The following is a 20540-nucleotide window of genomic DNA, read 5'->3' as shown; positions in this document are numbered from 1 at the left end:
AAAACCCATCTATTTGTTGCCTGCATGAGACATATCTCACCAACAAAGATCAGTGGAAAGTATATCTTATGGATTTTGATTTTTTTTTGTTAGTTTCATCTCTTCGAAATACTTTCTTCTGATTAAATTCTTCACTGACTTCTAGATCATACGGTAACATCATTTTCTTCAAGAAGGTTCTTGATTTTCATTTCTTCAGCGACACATTAGTCATTTAGTAGCATGTTATTTAACTTCATGGTGTTATTAATTTCTTTTTTCTTCCTGATGTTGATTTTGCTTTTTGGCTTTTCATTTTAGCAGATGTATAGTAACTGTGTAATGGAGACTATCATCCCTAGCAGCATGTAATTTGAATTCATGACATTGTACATTTCTATCTTTCTTCCTGTTGTTGATTTTGTGTTATGACTTTTCATTTGAGGGATGTACAATAGCTGTGAAATGGAGACTAACATATCCATATGTGAAGATACAATGTAGTATGTATTTCTACTTCCAGACAAAGATGGACTTTTATGAAACTGTTTATTACATCTTGACAATAGTTTGCTGGACTCTCTTCCATTGTCCATGCGCACAATGATGGACATAGGACTGTGTATGAAAACCTATACTTGAGTAAATAATACAGAGGAACTAGGTGTGGGGGGTGAGAATTGGGGCTGGGATAAGGGAAATACCAGGAGCCTATGGAACTGTGTCATAAAATGATAAGAATAATAATAAAATTTTGAAAAAGAAAAAATAAACAAGCTGTTGGAAATCAAAGTTCAACAGTAATCAGGAGTTGGTCATGGGGAAGGCCAGCTGGATGTGGGAAGAATGCCTCTGAATCTTTCAAGGTCTTTTGGAAGACACAGATGTTCTTTCCTTACTAGCAGAGGGTAAACGAAACCATGGAGCTGTAAACAGCTCAGCATTCCATTTTGTTCATTCTAAGTGCATTCCCCCTTTCCAGTGGTGGATGGGTTCAAAGATTAGGGTACTTCAATTTTTAAAAGGAAGTTAAAAGATACATGATTAGGATTAGAAAAAGAAGAACTTTTTCTTCCATGAACTTTTTGGGAAGACCTCTTGTATTGATACACAACAAGGCCACCAAATCATCCTTTTGGCCAAATGAATATTCAGTCATTTAACGTATAAAACTTGATGGCTGTATTCATTTACTACTAATCAGAAATTGGGATCACAGTAGCCTTGTAACTGAAAATTATATTAACCCCACAATTGGTTTTCATTCTGTTGCTATCACAAATGAATATAAGATCTTGGCTAGTAGAATGTCATTTTCTAAGAGAAAATAAGGTGCACTGTATTTCACAGAAATGAGCTAAATTTGAAACAACTTGGGATTCAGCAGACGTCTCGTGAAGAGTTACGGTACCTAAAAATCCAACCTATGACTCCCCTGGGTGGCAGGAGTAGCTCAGCCTCCTCCAGGACAGGTACTACGCACGAATAGCATGTTAATGAGACAAAGTGAAGCATGAGTGGGCAGGAGAGCTGGAATCCAGGAAGTTTCAGACACAATACCAAATTCTCTGAGCCAGTAAGATGGTGAGAGGAGAGGTCCCAATGAGTCTCTCTTTCTCTCTCTCTCTCTCTCTCACACACACACACACACCTAGTAGCATCTGGTTTGTAACAATTGTCACAAAGCATCCTACAATTCAACTATAAAAGAAGCCAGAATTCACAGAATTCAGAAGATAAAAATCATCCAACACATTTCTTTGCAGTGCTGGAAAAAGCACATCTCACACCCAAGGAAAGACACAAGGTAAAGAAAGTACCTTGATGCTTTCTTCTGTTTTTCCAAAGCAGGATCCACCCAGGCCACGAGCACAGACTGGGATGACATCACTCGGACACTGATGTCTTTAGGGACGTCCAATTCATCCTCTTCTGAAATGGCAACAGGAGGCTCAGGTTGTCACTAGCCAAAGACTGTCTTACTCACCCTACATAACGTCTAAATCCCTATGGTTAATGTGGCTCAAATGAAATGAATGTGGAGCTAGTCGATTACGTGAACATAGAAGAACATGAATCTGCACTCTTGCTCTTTCACACACAGCCTATGAATTGGGCAGTTCACCTGCAAAGCCCCTCAACCCAAAAGACACAGCAAGGCACAGAGAGGGTGCTCTGTCTTGGTCGAAGACATGTCATAGTATCCCGAGTTCTCTCAGTGTTTGCTGTAAGTTCCAGGGAAGTAATAAAATTTTAAAAACTCTTATCCATTCAAGAGAGAAAGAGAATGTGAGAGCTCCCATCACTCCCCTGCAACAGCCAGCTGGGTCCAGGCAGAAGCCAGGAGCCTGGAAATCCATCCAGATTTCCAATGTGGGTGGCAGTGACTGCAGACTTGAGCTATCACCACCGCTTCCTAGCAGGTATATGATCAGGAACTGGACCTGAAGCCAGAGTGTGAAGTGCACACAAGTGCTCCGAGTGAGACGTGGGTGAGCCAACCCTCATCTCAACTGGGAGGTCAAACACCTGCACAATAATGAAATTCTTACGGGAAGAAAAAGCTCAGTATGCGTTTGCTTGAGCATCACAGCAAGACAAGAAAATGCTGGTTCCAATAGCTGTTAAGAAAAGCATGGGGATCGATGCTCTCACATTTTACAACGGATGACTTCCAGGTAGACTGGAACTTTCATTCAAGTATAAAACAGAATTCAGTCTGCCAATTTCTTACAGAGAAGTATTCCTGTGGATAATAGGCTACAGCATCATCACAGAGTTTATAGTCTTAGTTAAATCCCTAACAATGCCTCACAAAATGGATTTGAGTTCCTTGTTTTAGCTTTGGGTTCTGTTTTTCTTTTTACTTCTCTGGGACTGTGTTTCAAAAAAATGTGAATTTTTGCCATGAGTAGGACAAGGTAGAAATATTCAGCACCTGTTAGACAAGTGACATCGAGTCTTTCTCTGGGCCAATGGTCAATGAGTAGTAACAGGGAAACATCATGTGATGGAACTTATTTTACACAATGCAAAAAGTAAAAAAAAAAGCATATAAAAGCCCATTTTATAGGGTGGAATAATGATAATGATCACATTGTAGGCTGCCTCCTTAAGGCACATGGGTCTAGAAGAGGGCCAATAATTTGTTTTATATGAGTCCTATCTGTGAGCAGTTGTTGGGGGGATGTCCCCCAGCAGGAGGACTGTGAGAAGACTGCCAGCAAGCCATTCACTTGTTCTCACTCTTCCTTACACTGTTCAATACCAACATGACTGGCATGACATCTGTGTGCACGTGCTGCATCCCACCCTTCCACACAACTCTTCCAGCTCCTGCTTGGGCCAGGGCATTGCCAAAGGCAGTTCTTGGCAGGCCAGTTCAAAGGCAGTGCCTTTGCCTGGAACGAGACTTGGCTGCTTTTGCCATGGCAAACTCAGTGCATGATGAAGATGTCCCAAGCAGTGCAATACAGCTCGACCCAGGATGGCTCCAGATCCTGCCTGTGCGAGACAAATTCCCAGCCACACTCTGACCTGTCTGCCCTGCTACTCCCTTTGGCCTCCATGAAATTCACATAACGCATCGCCAGGCAAGTGTCTGTACCATGCACAGATGGTCTGAGCCCATGCACCCTCAGAAACGCACCTGAGATCTTCCTTTTGGTGAGGGCAGCCCTGTAGACTGGCTGGCTCTGCCCCTGGGAGTTCATGGACTGCAGAGAGACCACGTACACCGACTCTGAGGCTGTGGGGAAAAGGGCAAGGATGAGACTGCGGCTGCACCATGTCCTGGTCACTGGCAATTCCCGCCTCTCTGCTCGCCTGCCCACTTCCGCAGGACAGCTAGGGATGAACCTAAGGATTGCAGGGAACTAAACTCTGAAAGAACACTCAATGTGAGAGACTGAGAAATTAAATTGTAACCAGCTATCCTGGAAAATGGGTCTTGGTCTCAAAAAGAAATAGGCAATATTTGATTTTTTAAAAATTTCCAAAATAAAAGGAGGGCATCACTTGGCTGTTATCGGCATCATGAAAAAGGGGAGAGGCAGAGATGCCCAGAAAGGGTTCCTGTTCTTTAGGAACTCTGTGACTTCTTAAACTGAAGTTCCCAGGGCAAGGACTCTAAAGATCTGCTGAGAGCAGGTGGAATTGCTCAAAGGTGTCCTTTACTTCTGGAATGTTCCTCCAGTTAACCCCCACCCTTGCCCTATCATTATACATCAGACTCACCACCACCCATCTTCCTCTAAACTTGACATTTTATTTAGAAAATAACTTGAAACAATTGGCTAAAACTAATATTTTGAGGCCATTAGAATCACAGAGCCTGAGACCCAAGTGAGACCTTGGGAGCTATGAGACCTTATTTTACCAATCAGGACATAAAACCACAGCAACCAAAGGACTTGCCCAAGGCCACAGCCCTCAGGACTCACAATCTCACCCAGGTCCAAAGCCACCAGTGCCTAACTCCAGGCTGCAGGGACAAAGTCCCCTGTTGCAGCTCTCATCAGCACTATTTCTAGTGCATGTCATTATATTATTAGAAGATACCTCAGTAAGTTCAGAGGGGACTCTAAGATCTTAAAGGGAGATCTAAAGTACAAGATCCCTTCACAACATGGTGTGCTACACAGAGAGGCAGATCTAGGCTCAGGAGCTCCAAAATTCAAAATTAGCATCCTAATGTGTAAGCTAATCATACTGTATGGCCCACAAATGACATAACTATCCACATGGTCCTTGGCAGAGATGGGTGCCTCAGGTCTGTTGTAGGGAGAGCTGCTGGAGAACTGCCAGAGACGGCTCTACCACCAGCTCTGCCCCATGTGTCAACCCGTGTAGCGACCGGAATGGTCATGCATATGCAGGCCCTTGTTCTTTATTCTACCACAGAAGTTAGAAATGTCCATTTCTCAGGTGTCTAATGGAGCAGAGGCACAGTGTCCCAGCATGCAGAGGTCTGTGGCCACTTCCCCAAGAACTCCAAACACACGTGTTCCTGCCCCCATGCCGCTGCTCCCTCCCCCAGGGGCCCGGATATGTCATCTCTCTCCTGTGACTCCCATGGTCAAGGCTGCTGGATGTTCTTCTGGCATGGCCCTCTGTGGGCTGCTCTGACCGCCAGGGCAACACTGTGCTGTCCAGTGTTACTCCCCAGTAAGACATGGTAAATAAGTGTTTGGGGAGGGGCTCTGCCAACAGGACCCTGGGCCCAATCTCCTGCGGGGTCCTGGACATTGGGAGAACACCCAGCAGTGCCATGTATTCAGGGGCAATGAGAGGCTCATGCAGGATGAAGTAAGATAACAGCCCCAGCAGGCCCAGCCCAGCTCCATGGAGAATTCCCTTCAGCCTGTCCTGCACCCCCAGACTGGGCTAAGCTTCTGGTTGGACCTCTTCTGCCTCCTCGCCGTAACCTCTGAGATCATTTATAGTATAAATCCAATGTGCAAACACATTGTACCAGGAGGAACCAAAAGGTCCAGCCTCTCCATTCAGACCAGGGTTAGAGCCCACTCCGAACTTCAGGTCCAATATTTGCTCAAATTCATGATGGAATCCAGGACAGAGAATACAGAAGACAATTTTAAATAACTACAATGTCAGGGGAGTGAACATCACGGCTCAAACCAAATGTTCTATCGTGAAGGAACTTCTAGAAGTCGACACGATTGCCAAGGCCATCCGGACACAGAGTATGACTGCTACCCAACTCACCGAGCTTTTTGATTTCATGACTCCGCTCATCTCTCGTCAGGGGCACATAGTTCATCTTTCGGCCACTCTCCCCATAGCCCAGAAGAAAGCCACGTGATCTGCGTGGACTTTTGGCTCCAGACAGGCGTGGGGCCTTCCATGCCACAGACAGCTTGTCATTTGAGGACCGGACACGCACACGCAACGGCTTGTTGGGCACTTCCTTCTCTTAAAGAGGACACAACACAAGAAAGCATTATACAGTGAAACACTCCAAGCTGACCCCTGACATCTAGAAATGCTGGCAATCTCAGAGCCAGGACAAGGAGCTGCTGAGCTCACAAGGGCCATTTCTGAGGTCCAAGCCGTGAAGAAAAGCCTTGCCTTCCCAGAGTTAATACCAACAACCTAATATAGAAACACACCATATCATTGAGTCTGCCAGCCAGAACACTTGCATGTTTTACAGCATCCCTTCTCATCTATTCTCTTTTTGCTCCTTCAGGCCAGGACTATATATTCTCTGGCAAGTTGCAAAAGGTCAGTGCAAAAATACAGCAGACACACATTGTGTGCTATTCTTTAGTGTCCCTTACAAGGATTTCTTGGTATAATGTTGAAAAGATAGGCTTTCCTTACCCTTACAATGAACCCCTAGAAGCTAAATGCCAGCTGGTTTCTCTACAGGGTCTTGATCTTTCTGCCCTAAGTCTTGCCCTTTCAGATAAGCCCTGGTCATGGCATACCCTCCCTGCTGCCTTCTGCCTGCTGTTTCCTCCTTGCATAATGAGTCAGTTTTAAGAAATCCTCTTGTCCAACTGACTGACCTCAGCATTGACTCTCACTGTAAACTTTCCCAGTGCAGTATGTCATGCTGCCCAATAAACGTTCATGATTTGCTTTGACATCAAGTAGAGAGGCTGTTGTATCTTAGGATGAGAGTCTCCCCCATGTAAGGACCACATTGCCCATTCCTGAACAGTGCATACATTCTAGTTCTGAGGACTCAGTTGGGCCAAAGGTGTCTCTCTAACGATGTCAGCCAGTTGCTTCCCAAGCATTCTGCCGCCACAGTGCACATCAACACCATCACCATTGTGACTAATCCTATCTGACTAGAACACTTCCACTTAAGCTAAAATCCCAACATTAAGACATAGAAGCAAAACCAAATATCACAAGTTAGGGTAAATTTCAATGATGGTAAATAAATAGCGACTGGAGATGGTTATTCTGAAACATCAGATGTCTGCTTCTAATGTCTAAATCTAAACAAGAGGAACTCCCTTCTGTAGATCAGCTGTAGTTCCCAAATTAGCCACTAGGCACTCCAGCCCTAAGTGTTCCTGAGACAGTGCCATGCAACACTAAACAAATGTTTCCCCCCAATGTACACAGTAGGAATGACATAAAGGCTGTATTGTTAATCTAGCAGTAAAGCCGACAAAAGGAAATCCACACATGAGTCTCACATGGAATGGATAAAAATCAATCGCTGAACAGAAAGTGCTCTTGACACTCAAGACACTCAGGTCTGCTCCAGCCAGACAAATTGGAGGGAAACAGTGTCCTGGGGCCGCCCTTGCTTAAGGTATCAGCCCAAGCACAGACAGAATATGACTCAGCAACTCCTGACACTCAGCAGTCAAATACAAAAACAAAACACAACAGAGGTAAAGCAAAAGACTGTTGGGATTTCCTAAAGAGACGGAGTGCCTGAGGAGGAAACATTGAGGCTCCGAGGACAGGTGAACATGTTTACCACTTCAGATACTTGGCCATGGCTCTGTGCAGACCCATACCAGGCCCACCCAGTGTTGGCCAACCAGCCCTGGGGCAGGGAAGCAGCTGCCCACTCAGACTGTGCAGTGTCCCACAACCCCAGGTTCCAGCCTGCCACCTAACCACACCACACAGGGACTCCGGACGGGCCAGGCCTAGCAGGCAGCTACCTGGAAGGAGACCCTGCCACCAGTTCATGGGAAAATGGCATTAAAGGGAACACACATCTTCCATGAACCTTCTGGGATTCCTTACACTCCAGATAGAATTTTACATGTTTTTTTTTTTTTTTTCATTTTATTTGAAAGACAGAGAGATAGGAACAGAGAACTTCATTCACGGGTTCATTCCCCAAAGGCCTACCAACAGACAGGGCCAAGCCAGGCCAAAGCCAATGGCGTAAAACTCAATCTAGGACTCCCAGCAGGCAGCAAGGACTCAGGTACCTTGGCTGCCGTATGCTACCTCCAGAGTATGTATTAACAGGAAACTGGAATGGAAGACTAGGCAGTATGCCAACCTAGGCACCCCTACATGGGATGCAGGTTCCCAAGCAAAATGTCTGCCTCTAAAGAGAACTTGGCAGTTTGCAACAAGCTCTCAAGGCATTTGTTCTGGTTGACCTTGCAACAGCTGCAGGGTAAGTAAGAAAGACAGCATCATCACCATGAGAAAAGTGAAGTTCACGGAGAGTTGCAGCTACTTAAGGCCCAGGACCATTGAGGGCCAAGCAAGGATCCAAATCCAACCATTCTGACTCTATACTCCAGTCTCTTTAAACTTGGCCCCTTTCATTTAAGCTTATCCCTCAGCTGACGCGCCAGCTCACCAGCCATCAAAGTGAAATAAGAGTTTGGGGCTAGTCTTGCTCCCTTGGCGTGGGAACATACAGCTTTGTCCAGGAGTCATTCAGGTAGCAAACGGACAAGTGAAGGCATCTTGCAGATGCCATGACTGCCTGGCACTCACTGTCTCACCGAAAGCCACAGAATGATGTCAGAACAGCATCCCTTCAAAGGTAGCAGTCTCTCTCACATCCTTGGGTTTAGAAAAGCCAACCACATCTTTTTTTTTCAAGTGTCTGAAAGTTTCCCATCTTTAGTATCCTGGTATCTACAGATACCCTGTGTGTCTATTATAGATCATCTGGTAATCCTTTTGTAAGCTGATGCACACAGCAATAAAGTTAGCCAGATAATTCCACTTCGATCCCATTCAATCAGCTAAGTACTTTCTCTGGGCCTGCATGTGATAGTGTCACCCAAGTCTTCTGAAAGTTCCTAATAAAAATCTGGAGGTCTTTTACCTGAAAAACGGAAAGTCCCTGCCTCCAGGGGCAATCACACGTCACATCCACCTCATTGAATGGGTTTCAGACTCAGCAGGACACCTTCCCCTGGCCTGTCACTCATCTCAGGCCAAGAACAGGTCAAGCAGAGATGCTTGATGACAAAAGACCCACAACAAGTCATCACACCTATGCCAGTGGCCAAACCATTCCTACCCAGGTTGGAGCAGACACTGCAAGGCCAGGCAAGATGAGCAGGCTGCCCTTGACTTGTATCACCAGCCTTGCAAAACTCTGTTTATGTAGAAATGGCTCGGACTCAAAGTCTGCTAATATTCCCAATTCTGCCTGATGCTCCATCCCCTTACAACTGCATGCTAGTTAAACATGGTGGCTTTGAACTGGGACTCTACAGGCTCTGAACATTCAGGGCTCCACCTGCCCCTCTGTTTCCCCTCTGTGCAGTAGAAGACAGGCACAGCATAGAGGGTGTTTGTAAGTGAAACCAACTTTTGGTCCTGTAGCTGTGTGAGAGGCCATGACAAAAATGAAGTGCCTCGACTCAGATTCGCAACCCGAGTGGGCAAGCCCTTTCAGAATGTGAGCTGTGAGACCCCGCCTTGAGGCCTCATGCACAGACACCACATGAGCTAACAAGAGGATTTTCTCTTCAACTATGAAGCGGTCTGTATCTGAAGGGCTTTACTCCGCTGTGAGCAGAAAGCTTTGCTTGTCATCCTCTTCGCCAGCCACCAACAAGCATTCATCACTCCAAGTCCCTGGTGTGCTGAACACTTGATCGCTGCTCTTTGTTCGCCACTCTCTCCTGGCCCAGGTCTTGCCAGCCAGGGCATCTTGTCTTCTTGCAGGCTGTGCAGTGTCACTCATCCACAACTCCTCTGCCATGTGTGGTTCCCACTACAAAGATGGCCTTGGCCCTATCCCTGTGGCCTGAAAGAGCCAGCTTTTGGGCTCATGGGCCTGCCAGGACCCATCCATGGACACTGCCCCGCAGGTGTGATGGTGTACACCACCTGGGCTAAGTGGTGATGCTCAAAGCTTTGGGTGCATCAAGGGCGATTTCAGGCTTTCTGTGTGCACTTCCGATGAAATCAGCTTAAGGAAGAGGAGAGCAAGCACAAGAGGAAGAAAGAGGGTGGGAGTGAGCAGGGAGCATGTGCTGGAGACACAGAAGGCTAACTGAGGATGCCAGAGGTGGGGCAGGATGCCTGCTTTGCTGCCTACAGTCTGAGATCGAAGTCCCTGATCCAAAGGAGGCCTGGGCCCTGCAATGAGTGATCTGCCCCAGGGCATGTCAGACTCACCAGCCTGTACCTACCACGGGCTCTTGCTTCCTGGGCGAGCTAGAACACACAGTCTTCAAGAAACAGTTGTGAATGGATTTATAAAACTCTTCTCTATGCCCAGTGTCGCAACACCAGCTCTCAAGCCTTTGATGTTATGTTTTCTTCTCCAGTAAATCCCCTAAAAATGTGGCCTCTTTACTAAAAGACCTGTGGGATGACCGGATAGCCCAGCTATTTAACAATAGCCAGGAGAAAGGAAATCCAATTCCTTTATTTGAGAACAGCACCTGTCTGAGAACGACCAACTATTATAACTTACTGGACATCAATTCTGCACAAAATATCTGCCGTTTGTCCTCACAATAACCCAATGCCTACACAAACAAAGTGAGGTCCTAGGCCTCAGTGCAGTAGCCTAGTGGCTAAAGTTTTTGCCTTGCACACTCTGGGATCCCATATGGGCACTGGTTCATGTCCTGGTGGCCCTGCTTCCCATCCAGCTCCCTATTTGTGGCCTGGGAAAGCAGTTGAGAACAGTCCAAAGCTTTGGGACCCTGCACCCACGTGGGAGACCCGGAAGAGGCTCCTGGCTTCGGATCGGCAAAGCTCTGGCCGTTGCAGCCACTTGGGGAGTGAATCAACAGACGGAAGATCTTTCTCTCTGTATATATGACTTTCCAATAAAAATAAAACAAAATCTTAAAAAAAAAAAAAGACAGGGAGACCCCAGGATGAGGGTAGCATAGAGAGCAAGCAACAGCAGCAAGCTTGGACCTGGAATTGGAAGCTGTCAGTCCATGGGCTCTGCAGCCCACTTCTCCCTGCCCCAGCCTCTGGGTTGAGAAGCTCATGACGATAACAAGGTTGATGTCACTAGCAACCACCTTACAGCATAAGCATGATGCTTTCTCTGGATGTAGGTCCGCTGGCCTATATCTAGTGACTGTATCTAGTGAGGGACCTGATGGGCTGTACTGGCGACCCTGTGCAAGCTGTTCACAAGCAACCTCCTGCACACATGTCAGCAAGATTTTAAACCTGGTTACCCCAGGGGCAGTCAGCACCACCTGTGCCTTCAGCATCTATTCCTTGTGTGATTTCCTGACATGTCCAAGGGCACTTGCTGTGGTAAGTCCATGTGTTAAGAAGCCTAGTCCTTATCAGTCCCACCAAAGCTCCGGCCACATGACTTGTCCTGGAGGCAGTCAGCATGATGTGTGCAGACTTGGAATAACCCACACATAGCCTCCCACCCACGGAAAGCATCCCACTGACAACACCTGGAGCAGGGTGGGAAGTGACTGGGTGGGCTTTGACTGTGCTTTCAGCACAGTAGATCTTGTGTGTCTGGGGGCAACGGTGATGAAGCGCTGAGACCAAAACACCCTGTGTGATTCACATGTGGCCTTAAGCCATGTGGTCCTTTTGGCCAGAGTGGCACAGACACTGAGCAGCCTAAATAAATGAACATATCTGACTCCACTGGCTCCTTCAGCAAAATTCCTGCCAGTGCAAACAGAGAAAGGAAGGGCGGTCGGCACAAAGGGGTCACTGGGACAGGTGCATCCCAAGGTGTCACTGGAGACAGTTTTTTATTCTGTGCACATTGTGTGTATTTGGGTGCCTACCCAATCCACAGAAATTACAATTCATGGCTTCTTCCTTCACTAATAAAATTTCTAAATATGTTGTGCTAAAATATTCAAAGTGGGATAGAGAATAAGAAAATGGGCACTGTTCACTAGCACAAATGAGTCCCAGTTCACAGAGCTTAGCATCATTGGGGTACACTTAGTGTAATAGCTTCATGAAATTTCCAAGCTGAAACTTAGAAAAATTCAAGAATAACTTTACATCCTCAATTGTTGGGAAGCAATCTTATGGAATACTGCTTCCTTATAGATGCGAAATCTGAGAGGTAGTAAGAAGACAGTGCTTGCTAGCAATAGAGTTGCTGTGGTTGAGGCCAGGGCCTGGAGCCTGAAACAGATGCCCAGCGGTGAACAATATGGAGACTTGTGCTTATCAGTCAACAGATTTGGGAATGAGACATTGGTGACTCAGGGTGTGAGAAAAGCAAAGAGCACTTGAGTTTTAGACAACAATGAAAATGGTTAAAAACAAAGATGAGTATGTACAGAGCTGAAATCAGCCAGAATCTGGCGTTGGCTCCCAGGTGGAGGCTGGTAGAGGCTGGTGGAAGCAGAATAGCTGGCCCCGCTGAGTCCCATGTCTGGCCCGGAGCACGGCTGGGGTGTGTCCCTGTCCTGACCCTGAGGACCTCAGGGTCCTCTGCCCAGGCAGGAAAAAAGCCAAAACAACTCATTGAAGAGTCCACAGAGAGGCTTGACAGCCATATCCTGCTTGACAATGTGGCGCTGGATTTCCCACCACTGCCAATGCCTACAATGGCATGACACACTGAAAAAGTAGAATGTTGGACTTGTCACTGTTGCTGATGGACTATGCAATTGTGATAATATGGGGAAAATAGTAGGGTTGGGAGGAATGGGGAAGGGGGAGGTACAAAGAGGGATCTCTATAGCTACAAAACGGTATCATGGAAAATAATAATAACAATTTTTTAAAAATGAAAAATCTGCATGGCCTGCGCCCCTTCATCCCCAGGGAGAGATCGGCAGGACAAACGCTTGCCTCACAGAGAGATGGAGTCAGCTCTCCATGAAGAGACAACTCAGAGAGACGGGGCGAGCTACACGCAGGGAAGCCAAATGCCTACTTCGGAGTTGCATTTTAAACGCAAGATTTAAATTAACTGATTTGATAGGCAAACTTAGAGAGAAGTCTTCCTACATGCGGGTTCACTCCCCAAATGGGCGCAACAGCCAGGGCTGTGCCAGGTAGGAAGCCGGAAGACAGGAACTCCTTCCAGGTCTCCCACATGGATTCAGGGGCCCAAGCACTTGGACCATCTTCTGCTGCTTTCCCAGGCACATTATCAGGAAGATGGATTGGAAGTAGGGCAGCCAAGGCTGGAACCAGCACCTCTGCGGGACTTTACAGCAGGCAGAGACTTTACCCATTCTGCCCCCGGAGTTGCATTTTTGTTTAGTCCTATCACTTCCTGAGCCTTTAGTTTCTGTACTGGGACAAACATCCCATCTTAGACCCACGTAAGTCCAGTCTGACTTTCAGGACTCATTGTTGGCATGTGCCTCCCCAGCCTTCACCCTTGTCAGCTCTGCTTGGTCTCAACTCAGTGCCATCCCCTTGCCACTAGGCTACAGAAACCCCAGCTCTCTCTCCCATCTGCTTACTCTATATAATTGGGCTGCTTGTTTTTCAAGGAATCAGTGTTTAGGCTTCATCGTGTCTGCCCTGAAGATCCATATGTGAAAACCCTAACTTCCCGCCTCAGAATGTGCCTATGTCTGAAAAGGGAGTTCAAGAAGTGATGATGTTTGAATGGGGCTGCAAGGGGTGCTCTACTGCAAGTTGACTGCTGTCCTTACGTTCAAAGACCCCACAGATACACACAGAGAGAGGAAAGGCCTCACGAAGGTTATCAAGAAGGCACCACCAGCCAGCCAGGCAGAAAGGACTGAAGGCAAACCAGCCCTGCTAACACCTTGATTTAGAGCTTTCGGAACCACAAGAACTATATTTGTGCTATTTTAGGCACCAAGCAGCCTGTAGTTAGGGCCACTCCAACAAGCTAATAGAGTCTGTGCATTTTTGCAGATGCTTTATGCTTTTATTTAAATGTGAAAGTCAGAAAAACAGAGAGATCTTCCATCCACTGGCTCACTCCCTAATTGGCCACAAAAGTCAGGACTGGGCCAGGCCAAAGCCAAGAGCCTGGAACGCCATCCTGTCTCCCATGTGGATGCAGAGGCCCAAGCACTTGGGCCATCTCCACCAGCTTTCCCCAGGCGCGTTAGCAGGGAGTTGGATTGGAAGTGGAGGAGCCACAGCCCAAACTGGAACATATGTGATGTCAGCATTGGAGTGGCGTAACCTGACACACCACAATGCCGGCCCCTGTGCATTTTTTGCTCCCTTGATTATTGTTTTTTCCACATCGAAATGCGAGCTTGGATAAGATGAGTCTCTGTTCATCATTGTAAGTCTGAGACCTGTCACTGGGAAACCCAAAGTATTTAATTAAACGACTAAAGTTCTATCATTAGATAGAGCCCAGACAGGTCTGAGGATGGATTTTCCTCTGGTTCTAAATAAAATCCCAAAAGCACATGCGATGAAATCAAAGCCCTCAAGCAGACCCTCTAGAGCTCCCCACAAGGTGCCCATACTCCACTGCCTGTATGAGGGACATGCTCCTTCAAATAAAAATACGTGGGATTCTAAAGACTCCACTTGCTTGACAAAATTATCATGTGTTAAACCACTTCTTACAACAACTGCACAGAATGCAAGAGTACTTGAGAGCTTACAGGAAATGAATGCTACAAAAACACTATCCAGGGATTTCAACTTTTTTTTTTTTTTTGCTCCAAAATAAACCCATCTTTCATCCAATTTTCCATGAACTACAGTACATTTGTAATACATTTCTCACTCAATAACATATTTTCTCATAAATGATTCCCATCACTTTCACTGACAATGAAATGTGATTTTGTTTTTTCTTGGAGGTTTTAACCAAGTCTATGTAATTGGAGTTTTCATGAGGCTTGGTGTGTTTCAGTTTTGCTTCACAGCATACAAGTGATATCTGCCAAAAACTTCTGCAGCGTCTTTGTTGTTAACAACACATGACAAATGGAGTGTGAGGTGCTACAGTTGAGCAGTTGGACTGCCGGACATACAGGGGCTCCGGTAGAGTGAGGCTCCATAATTTCAACATCACACAGTAACAGGTGCAGCTTTGGCTGAGGGACCCCACACCCAGGGTGTCTGTAATACCTGGCTCCTGAAAAAGGCTTCTCACACACATTTCTGATAAAGAAAACATAAGAAAAGTACTAACTTGTTTTAAAACTAAGGTTGCCTAGGAAACTATCAGGATGATTATGAAATAAAATGAACATTTAAAATATAGCATACAAGAGTTACCATATCCTACATGCATAAGTAGAAGGCTCATGCATGTTTGCTTATATTCATGTTTTCAAACAGCCCTTGAATAAACATCCTTTCTTATTTTAAGCATTTCCTAAGAGTACAGTAGCCCCTATTACCCAATTACCCTTGCTGAGTATTCACTGCTGACAATCAACAACAATCAAAAAATATTAAATGGAAAGCTACAGAAACAAGCAATTGGTAAGTTTTACATTGTTGCCTATTCTGAATACTGTGATGAAATCTCACATTGCCCTGCTCAGTCACACCCATATGACTCTGTTTGTTCCTCATAACCATGGCATATTGCACTACCCACTAGTTCATTACTTAGGAACCATTTCCACAAACATTGATTGACTGCCACACTGTCCCTGTGCCTTGGTCCAAGCACCTCCACTGCATCTCAACAGGTAGGCACTGAATCGTGAACAGGCAGAGTGAATGCAACTCACCCAGCTCTTCTGAGACACGGAGAAAAACCACCAGCACAGAACTTCCACAGTACTTTGTTCTAGCTGTTCCCTTGTTGTTAATCTCTTACCATGCCTAATTTACAGACATTATCCCACATATGTAAACACAGAAAAAACACTACACATACATATACGTATACGTGTGTATATACCCACACAATCTGTACTAGCTTCATGCACTCCATGGCAGACAAGGCAGGGGTGTTTGCACGTCAATGCTTTCCAAGGTTTGACCCTCACCTACCACTCTCACTTGACAGCATGACTGCTAAATCTATGCGCAGCTCTTACTTCCTTCTTCCAACTTCCATTCCTCATTTCCACCCACCTACAAACATGCCCACTCTAATTCCCCATGGTTACCTCAAGTCCAGTGTACTTCAACAAGAACTTATCACCGCTTCCAGAAATTCAGTATTCTTTATTCGTGGTTTTGTTCTACACCCTTATCAAGTGAAAAGAAAACCATCTCCACCCATCCCAATTTGTCTTGGAAGCAGACGATGGTCCTTGGTTTCAACATACTCACCTTCCTCTCTGTAAGAACACCAGGTTGACATGGTTAAGCACAAGAAAACAAAACAGCTCCTGGCCCTCTCACTTGAGGCATATTACCCAACTACGCTCTGAAATAGTTGCATTCATTTTGCATTATTGCTTCCACCATTAGTTAAACATATTCAAGAAATACACAAGAACTGTCAATGCTTCTCTCAATGAAAAGAACAATATGACCAGACAACGTCAACATCCAAATGGTAAAACACACATATACACAAATATGGATCAGAGATGGAAGCCAGGTTGTCTAACATATCACAAAATATCCCAAAGTTGTAAGAAAACAGAGCAGCACTTGGTACAACCTATCAGCCAATAGACTTCCCTGTTTTGTGGGTCCCATTCATTTATGCCATTCACAGTGAAAGAGCTATACACACCCTCCTCAGGCCATTACTGCCATCTCTACCACCATATTTGCCTGTGAACAGGGCAGCGGTGTCCCCGGCTATAGACACATGAGAGCACAAAAGGACAACAAGCAACAATGAGCAGCACCACACAGTGTGGCTCATCAGGTGCGGAACACACTGACCAAGCCTGGGTGGCAGCGTGTGGGTTAGTCGAGCCATGGGGACAGACTGAAGGTTGTGAGCAGATGTGGGTGACAGAAGCACACCCGCTGGCAAGGTGCTGCTTCAGTGGCAACACGAATGCGCACGTGGTACCTGTGACGGTCTCATTAAATGGTCCTGGACCCTTAATGGGAAAAGCATCAATCTTGATCCATTCACCTCCTAAATGAGGGAAAGGCAACTTGGTCGTTAGAAATGAGCACGTTCAGATTTTCTATGTTTCAACGCATCCCCAACACACGCTTGGATGACCTCTTCAATAGCCTGCACGAGGATCCATGGGGTCACATTTGTGACTCCACAGCTAAGCTTTACTAGGGACAATATGTATTTTTGGCCTTTTGGACGTGGTTTACTTCAAAATATACTCAGGCAAAAAGCTAACAGCAACATTAAAACAACTTAAAAAGTAGGGACAAGTTTCTCCTAGTTATCAGTCATTCGGCTTGCTGCAGATGACTATAAAGTTTCGTGTTCAAGAACCCTTTAGCGATTCACAGTCTAGATTGACTGGATGAAGGGAGGAGGGGAGCGCTTCTCCTAACGCAATGCTAGGTCAGACTTACCAGGCGCGCTCTCAGCTCTGTAAACAGGACGGCTCACTCCACTGGGGTTTTCTGCAGTAACCAGCACAAAGTATACTACCCCCGGCTCTGAAACACACGGGTCGTATCAAACCACTGTCGCACATCTCCAAGAACGACACAGTGTGATTCACTAAGCATCTCCCTTACACTATGAAAATCAGATATTAAAATTGTACTTCTCACACAGGTGAATCACAACTGACTCAAGACACAACCTTTATTTAGGACAATGCTTGTGGCATGTGTGATAAACCTGGGCTCCTAAAGAAGAACGCAAAAGAGTTTTTCAGACTCTTCAGAATGTCTTGGCCACAAAATATTTGAATATACAATAATTCCCCACTGATGCTCCAAAAAGAATGTTCCAATAAATTAAGAAGCATCAGTGTTAACTCATAAAGTTTTGCAAATGGAAAGTCTTCATGGCAAGGCATGGAGCTTCAGGAAACTTTCTTTTTCACAATAAAAAGTTTCCTTCCTTGTGTCTGCTCATTGCTTTTGAACATTTCAATGCAAAGTCAGAAAGAATAACTATATGGATATGTTCACGTTGACATTTCGGTTTCATTTTTTAACCGCTAGATGCAATCAAGGTAAATTGGCAGAGAAATCCTTAAGTTCTTGATTTTTTTTTTTTTTGCTAGACTATAAAAGGAAAACTAAATTGCAGTGTACAACCCTGAACTTGCAGTTCAAGGAGCAGAATTTTAGGAGCACCTGTTTCCTCACAACGAATTATGATGTGACAGATCAGTGAGGGTGCCTGTTCCTGAAACAGACACAAGTCTGTGGGCATTCAGGGGAGGAAGGGTTGCGGAGGTCACTGTCAGCTCTGTCAAAGGCAGTCTTGGTGACTACATTCCTCAGGAAGGATTATGCCTTTAACACGACTTCATCTAGGAACAGAGCCTCAGCTAGGACATGCTCTGCTCCAGCCCTGGGTTACCTGACCGGCTCTGGCCTAAGGACAGTGGGGTTTACCCAGAGCTCTGGGCCAGGTGGGAAATGCTCTCTGTTCATCCAGCACCAACAGAAGGCAGAAACTGGGCTTCTCCGGGCACCTGCCCCCTTCACACTGAGCTGCTTTGTATTTCAAAGAAATTGAGTCGTATGTCTGACTTCCACATGGCTAATTCATCAGAAAGCTGCTGGGAAGACACCGTTTGTTTTCCAGTGAGCTCTGTGTGACCCTTGTTTCACATGCTTTTCTTGCCTGTAGCAATGACCACAACCCAAGGTTTGAGCAAACAAACGTGACCTGCTCATTCCTTCTTTCTGACGTTGATATGGAAGACATCCAGGGAAACAGACGTGTGGCTGAAGCCAGGGGAAGGGAATCTGTCCTCGTTAATCTTTCTTTTATATACTTTCTACTCCATCACCCAGAAGGCATAAACTAAAATGCAGGCACTGGGGAGGGGCATTATGGGTCTCCATGGCCAGGAGACCCTCCTGAGGAGCCCTGAGTCAAGATGATCTGCTCTCCCACGTGCTAACTTTTGCTACTTCCTCAGGGTCCAGCTTAAGGTTGGACATGATGTGATGGGAGAACTAGTGGAGTTAGAGGTTACTGAAGTCCAACAGTGGACTCCAGAGGAAAACACCTAAGATCAAGCTCGCCGCCATTGGCCCTTACAGGGCAAGCATATGGAGGCAAGACTAGAAATCTTCTAGAATAAAACTAAAGTAGAATTTAAATGGGAAAATGTGGCATCTTCAACAGGTGTGGCTAAATATGATCTACAACACACTCCTTTGCAGGAACATATTATTGACTAATTTTCCTAAATAGAAAGCGGTTCATAAATGAAAAATGTCTAGGTGGAGCCACCAAACTGTCCAGTGGTCACCTTTCTGTGAGACAAAAGGGGTCAGTTTCTGAAAGCATACTCGGAAAACTAAAATGTTTGAGGAACACTCAAGCTCTAGGGCACCAGTGGGGAAGCCCAGGGGTCAAGATGAAGCCAAGAGGCAAGAGGCTGATAGAGGCTCCGGAGTGGGTTCCCTGTTCCCAGAGGACCTCAGGTACCCGGAGCCCCACCGCATCATCAACAGTCACCCTAAGAGTGCGAGAGCCACTGTGCAGGTCACTTACCCACATCCTCAATAAGGAAGGAGGATGTCTCCGCATTCACCTTGATGTACTTAAGAGTTTTCAGTGACTTCCCATAGGCAATGTTGTAATGCTCCACGGGTCTACTGGCAGCATCTTTGGGTGGGTCCCACATGACTTTCAGGCCCATCTTAGTGGACTGCAGTTTCACGTGCCTTGGCTTCAGTGGGTGATCAACTATACAAACAGGGCAACTATCAACTCAACAGCAACGGCACACTGGGAAAATGAACTATTTAAATGTTCTTGGATAGTATTAGCAAAGAAACAAAAAAGCAAGTGACATTTCATTTCCATGAGCCTAAAGAGCTTGAGTACAGTCAGGTTTGCGCTTAGACACAGTGTGATGGCAAAACAAACAGACCAAACCCACAAGCTTGTATGTGCTTTGGACAACTGTGGGTGGTAAATTTAAACCCAAAGTGAAGCAAATCAAAATAAACTCAAGGCTTTCGATGGATGCCTTGATTATGTGGTCTTGCCGGAGTAAGAATAACAAATTAGTAATTTGACATGGTCTCCAGAGGCATTCTTGTATGAAATAGGTTGCTAGCATTGGGCATTATAAAACTGAGCAATCTTTAGAACATCTCTGGAACAGTAACATGAAACTCCAGGATTATGAAGAACATGCTTTGTGTTTAAATGGAGATGACCCAAGCATATATTGCCACACAGAAGACAAACCAAGACCATCATCACCTTAAAAAGGAAGTAAGGCTTGGGTTTGTCTGTATGTATCTTATTTAAATGCTTCCATGTTCTATCCCAGAAGAAAAACATGTTAAGACACACCATTACATTTTCATCTTGTTAAAATGTTCTAGAAATGTATATTCTTGATTTTTAAAATTATCCCCAAAACATTTCATCAAACAAAACCCATCAGTTCACTATTTGAATGGTATCATAATACAATATAATAAAAATATGGTAAATATCCATACAACAGTCAAACAAAATCTGGTCAACCTTGGATCTGAAGCTACTATTCAACAAGGCAAGGCCTCTTCACACAGAAAACAATCTATAAGTGAATAAACAAACACAAACTCTTTAAACATACTAACATTAAGAAACATGCAAACATGCATGTGGAACCCCAGTCTCAAAAAAAAAT

The 20540-nt window shown here is 45.4% G+C and overlaps 1 protein-coding gene across 1 annotated transcript in view; it reads right to left on the bottom strand.

Annotated features, from left to right (window-relative positions):
* The window catches only part of FNDC1 (fibronectin type III domain containing 1), an 83583-nt gene that overhangs the window by 42849 nt on the left and 20194 nt on the right, over positions 1–20540 (bottom strand). The window contains exons 2-7 of the mRNA XM_040965676.1: positions 19403–19597; positions 17287–17373; positions 16814–16882; positions 5707–5913; positions 3629–3727; positions 1800–1911 (exon numbers count right to left, since the gene is read on the bottom strand). Of these exons, the coding sequence (XP_040821610.1) occupies positions 1800–1911; positions 3629–3727; positions 5707–5913; positions 16814–16882; positions 17287–17373; positions 19403–19597 (769 nt within the window). The remainder of the gene's footprint in view (positions 1–1799; positions 1912–3628; positions 3728–5706; positions 5914–16813; positions 16883–17286; positions 17374–19402; positions 19598–20540) is intronic.

The sequence above is a fragment of the Ochotona curzoniae genome, unplaced genomic scaffold (genome assembly GCF_017591425.1).
Source record: "Ochotona curzoniae isolate NIBS_2020 unplaced genomic scaffold, NIBS_Ocur_1.0 scaffold_3890, whole genome shotgun sequence".
Lineage (NCBI taxonomy): Eukaryota > Metazoa > Chordata > Mammalia > Lagomorpha > Ochotonidae > Ochotona > Ochotona curzoniae.
This window is presented reverse-complemented; position numbering and strand designations above follow the sequence as displayed.